General features: G+C 37.7%; 1 protein-coding gene across 6 annotated transcripts in view; it reads right to left on the minus strand.

Annotated features, from left to right (window-relative positions):
• Nucleotides 1–281: 281 nt before the first annotated feature.
• The window catches only part of fli1 (Fli-1 proto-oncogene, ETS transcription factor), a 32,965-nt gene continuing 27,995 nt past the window's right edge, over nucleotides 282–5,251 (minus strand). For all 6 annotated transcript variants that reach the window (XM_051135148.1, XM_051135147.1, XM_051135146.1 and 3 more), the window contains 4 exons: nucleotides 4,801–4,860; nucleotides 4,425–4,487; nucleotides 4,133–4,180; nucleotides 282–2,104 (listed from right to left, as the gene is read on the minus strand). In XM_051135148.1, the coding sequence (XP_050991105.1) occupies nucleotides 1,575–2,104; nucleotides 4,133–4,180; nucleotides 4,425–4,487; nucleotides 4,801–4,860 (701 nt within the window). In that variant the 3' untranslated portion in view covers nucleotides 282–1,574. The remainder of the gene's footprint in view (nucleotides 2,105–4,132; nucleotides 4,181–4,424; nucleotides 4,488–4,800; nucleotides 4,861–5,251) is intronic.

Consider the following 5,251-nt stretch of genomic DNA (forward strand, 5'->3'; position numbering starts at 1 on the left):
ATAAATTTAATATCCAAATACTTGCATATATAAAATAGCACAATTCCTTCATATCTGAGAGTGATCCCTTAAAGAGATGAACAGCTGGGAATTTTCAATCAGCTTTTTCCTTAATGCTACAAAATACACAAGGGGAAATGCTTGCGTGAAACGAACGCTTGCAATAACACTGTTTTTAGGCACATACCAGTAAGACAGTTTGGCTTTAAGGCATTATTATGGCACTTTGGGAACTATTACTTCTGTAAAACCGATTGTCTCTAAGCATGTTTGGTAAGGCATTTGCTTTGAGGAATAAAAATATCAACTACGTATCAAAATAACTTTCTTATTGTCATGGCAATGCACCAAGAACTTTAGAAAAAGCATTTTCTGAAAAATACAAGAAAACATTCATAAACTTATTGCCCATATGTACAGATACAAAACACCTACGTAGTACAAACTACCTTCAGTAACTGATAAAAAAAGTTTGCATTTTGACCGAGGTCAACTCGTATTAACGTATGATTCTTAACACTGTCACATATGAAAATAGCTCTGCATAATTTATACAGTAAGATGCTTTTAATGCCTAGTTGACCTTTGATCAAAAAAATTCTAGCAAATAGGTCTGACAAACGCACAGCGTTCGCGAATCTCTGGTTTCAACGTCTCGTGCTGCTGTTTTAACTGTTACTTAGTTTTCTTTTCTTTTAAAGAGGTACTTTGCATGATGCCCACATTCAGTCGATCCAACAATATTTTAAGACATAAATCTCACGTGAACTCAACACTCTGGCTGTTTTGAGATGAAATCGAGTGGATTTTCACTGGCCAACAAGGCGGGACACCATGCATCAGAAGCGCGTAAAGCAGGTTTCAATCCATCCGACAAAGCTTTCACATCAACACCATCTTGGTTGTCAGCATAGAGGAGTGCTAAAGATGAGTAAGTAAGTTTAGCTTGAGCCAGCTAGCCTGAGAAGCTCCTAATAGGCAATCAGACGCCACGTCCTCCAGCTGGGAGGAGAAACGGCACTTGAATGCCAACATTTTTTCCAGTTGCCAGATTTGCTTGAGAAAAGAGAGTTTCAGTCACAACTTAAAAAGATAAACTCATGTAACCAAGGTGGGTTTAGATAAAATCCAAAGGGAAGCGGGGACTAGGTCCAAAAGTATAAACACTGGGTTCACAATTGCATTAAACACACAGGGTGAGTTTACAGTGATTCTTTTTTCGGTCATTCGCCGACTTATACATAATAGAGGTGGTCTTTATTTGGTAGAAGGGACTCTGGCCCATCGGTGCAGCTTTCGGGTGTAGAAAGGCACAAAAAACATGCACGCACACTCTCCAAAACCAACACCAACCGAAAGTCCTCGAATAAGTAGTACTCCATTTTAAAGAGGATCAGCCATTTTTTGGTCCGTTTTGGTCTACTTTCTCTTCCTTTTCCAGCTTCTTTCAACATTTGCTTCCTTCTAATAACTTTCCGGCCACAATCCCTTCAATTCCAGCTTTCTTTTTTGTCTTCACTTCGAGTGCAGTTCAAGTTTTGGCATAAGGGCAGCTGGGTGAAAGGTGTAGGGCTTTAGTAGTAACTGCCTAGGTGAGAAGGCACATGCGAATTGGTATGACGGGGGACGCTGGGATTGGGATAAATCCCTCCTGTTGGAGAGCTCCAGTACGGGGTGGTGGGCCCAAAGAAATTGGAGGATGTGACAGGCATGGAGGGGGGATGGGGCGACACAAAGTTGACCTTCTGCTGGTGAGCGTGGTAGCTTGGTACATACGGCAGGTCGGTTGGGTACTTGTACATGGTGGTTTCGGTGGGATGGGGCTGCAAGGCCTGAGCGATGCCGTGGAAGTCAAACTTATAGGCGTAACGTTTGCCGTGCACTTTGGTCATGATGTTTTTGTCGTAGTAGTAGCGCAGGGCGCGGCTTAGTTTGTCGTAGTTCATGTTGGGCTTGCTCTTGCGCTCGCCCCAGCGACGTGCCACTTCGTCGGGGTCCGTCATCTTGAACTCTCCGTTGGTCCCTTCCCAGGTGATGCAGCCGGCGTTGGCGCTGTCGGAGAGCAGCTCGAGCAGGAACTGCCACAGCTGGATCTGACCTGAACCTGGTCAAAGACACAAACAGATTTTACTGGAGAGTCACAATATTGCTGTTCTGTAGCTGAAAGAGTAGAGCATGGCGCTGGCAATGCCAAGGTCATGGGTTCAGTTCCCAGGCAAAGTAAGAACTGATAACTGATAGGTTACACTTTATTTTAATAGTCCACTTTAAACATTCTACTAACTATAAGTAACTTTGCAACTACATGTCAACTAATTCTCATTAATTTGCAGCTACATGTCTACTAAATCTCAGAGGTTAGGTTTAGGGTTAGTAGAATAAGTTGAGATGTACTTGCAAAGTTTAGAAGAGTGGTAGAAGATATTAAGCAGACAGTCTAATATTATAGTGGACTATTAAAATAAAGTGTTACCAGACTAAATAGTCACTAGTTTTTATAAAGTAACACTGTCCAACAACGACACCCGCAGGTAAAGTTACAGCGGAGGCTTGCCTCCCCTCAGCCCACTGACTTTATACAGAGAACCCTTGGCGTGCCGTGATTTTTCTGGAGGCTCACTGAGATGAATAGGGGAAAGTCACGTGAGAGGAGGCAATGCCTCCGTCGTGCTATACTTGGATATGATCAGTTATGTGGATGTGATTGGTTAGTTCGATAAATCCTGCCTCTTGTTTTCGTGCGAGCTCTTGGTCTGAATGAAGAAAATAATGGTGTTATTGACTAATTATAAAGTAAGTAAACAACTCTCCCGCTTAGATATCACTGCTTTGTGTCACGTCAAAATAAAACTTGAAATGGTCTGAAAATGTGATGACTGTGTGGTTTCAGTGAGCATTCAACTTGATGAAATGAAAGATGTATCTCTGTGCTTGTGACAATGTTTAAAAGGCTTTTATGACGATGACCCGAAAAAAAATAAACGGAGTGTCTATTCACAAGTGCAAATAGCCCGCTTTGTTGGCAGTTATTGTTTACACTAACGCCGCCCACCAATGTGTGATTACAAAGCATTACAAATCGTCTAATAATAGCACCAGTGGCACAGACGGTAAAGAACGTGTTGAAGTCATTTTTTGACTGTTTTGAATGCGGGTTTATTGAACATTTTCCCTTCCCTTTTCAAATCAGATATCACATCAGAAAGGCATGTATATTCAAGTTGAACATAAAGTATCGGGTAGGGTTAGAGTAAGGATTTATTGTCCATTTATATATATATATATATATATATATATATATATTTTTTTTTTTTTTTTTTTTCCAAAGTTGTAAATAAAACAGATCATTGGGATAGATTTTAAAGAAACATGTCAACCTTTCTACTTCACAGTTTTGCATATTATTTAGTGTTATATAAGTGTTACTTGGTCATTATTTGTTACATTTCTAGCAATTTCTCTGCAGTGTTATTTTAGCATAATTGATATGCTGTTATACTGTTTTTTTAATATTTCGAAACATTTTTTTATTTTATATTTTTAATTTTAATTTTTATTTTAGTTTTCGTAGTTTTGTTTTTTTCTTTTGTCTTTTTTTTTACAAACAAATGTCTACATTATTTGTATTAATATTTAATTTTTTATTTTAGATTTTAGTACTTTAAATTAAACTAAAAGAAAATGAGATGCCATGTCAACGTGCAATATAATAATTTTATTTTTTCTTTAGTTTCAAAAATAAAATTTCAAGTAATGATTTTTTTTAAAGATTTTAGTTTAAAATTTAGTTTTAGTTAACAATAACCCTTTTGTTAATCATACACGGGTTTTCAATGTAGATGCTGTTTCTTTTGCAGTAATTGAATGTAAATAATGAATGACTAAATTTACATTTTACACTTTTAATGTTTCGTGTTTTGTTTTTAATTTATTTAGACCACATATTATAGAATTTTAAAACAGAACTGAATCCATCAAGAATTTTTAATTAGTAGCCATAACATGAAATAAATCTGTATTGTCAGGACTTTTAATGAAATATTAATATTTTAACACAATAAGTATGCAATTTGAAAAAGTTTTCTTAAAATACAATGTAGCTCAAAAACACATTAAGCCTTCATGTCGTTACCTGGGTTGGCAAGTCGACTGCTAGTGGGTCCTAATATCTGGTAAGGGTCTGAAATGAAAAATAAATGAATCTATATGTGAGCATTGAACTGGATAGTTGGTAAATGTCACAATTTAAAAGTCTTGAAATTGAGTTTCAGTACTGGTGCAGAATAGCACTAGCAACAACAAAGAGATGAATTCAACTCCCAGAAAATTAAGTGATAAAAACACATCCTGCTAATGCACTTGCCAAATGCAAAAATATGACTTTTTTTGAATGCGTGTGCTCGTGGCAGAGCATTCCTGCTTACCGGGCTGAGGCCGAGCCTGTTCAGTGTTCTTGGACACGTTCTGAGAGACCACTGTTGGAGAGCCTGAGAAATGGAAAGAAAGCGAGCGCGACAGCAAAAAAGAGAGAAAATAAAACAGTTAAGCACATTCGTCTAGGCGAGCAGACGCACAAGTCTTGGTCCAAAGAAAACACGGGCAATAGTTGGCCGAACTGCTAAGCACTTAATGGGCCTCTTCAGTGTCCCTAAACTAAAGACTGGCCATCTGCTGACTCTCAGTATTACTGTCCAGATTAAAGCCTCAGAATCAAGCACAGCGCCCACCAAGAATGACACTTGCAAGCGTCTGACCAAAAACACATAAATCAGTGACTTGAGATGGACGTTTGACACTTACCTTTGCCGCTGTGCATGTTGTTTGACCAGCCTGCCCTCCGTACAGCATCGTAAGACGCATCTGGAGAAAAGACAAAAGAATATGAGGGATTTTCATAACCTGCTATTGTTTTTACAAAAGCTCAGTGTGACTTTGGAAAATGTGTTAATGTTCCTCAGAAATGTTATTTGGACTGATTATAGAAGTTTATATCCCACCCAGTGTCCTTGCCCAGAAGCCTTTTATTCATATGCACTTTTTTAAAAGAAACTCTCTCAAACTGTGCGTGTATGACAGAGCTGTTTAGTTTTATGTGACAGACTCACATAACTCATGCAAGCATATAATAATGATAATAATAATAATTATTATTATTATTATTATTTTAAAAGAAAAAAATGCTTAATAAATTGCATAATAAAAGCTATATAGACAGATTAAAAATAGTAATACAAATGACAAAACTACTAAA

Source organism: Labeo rohita, chromosome 18 (assembly GCF_022985175.1).
Source record: "Labeo rohita strain BAU-BD-2019 chromosome 18, IGBB_LRoh.1.0, whole genome shotgun sequence".
Classification (NCBI taxonomy): Eukaryota; Metazoa; Chordata; class Actinopteri; order Cypriniformes; family Cyprinidae; genus Labeo; species Labeo rohita.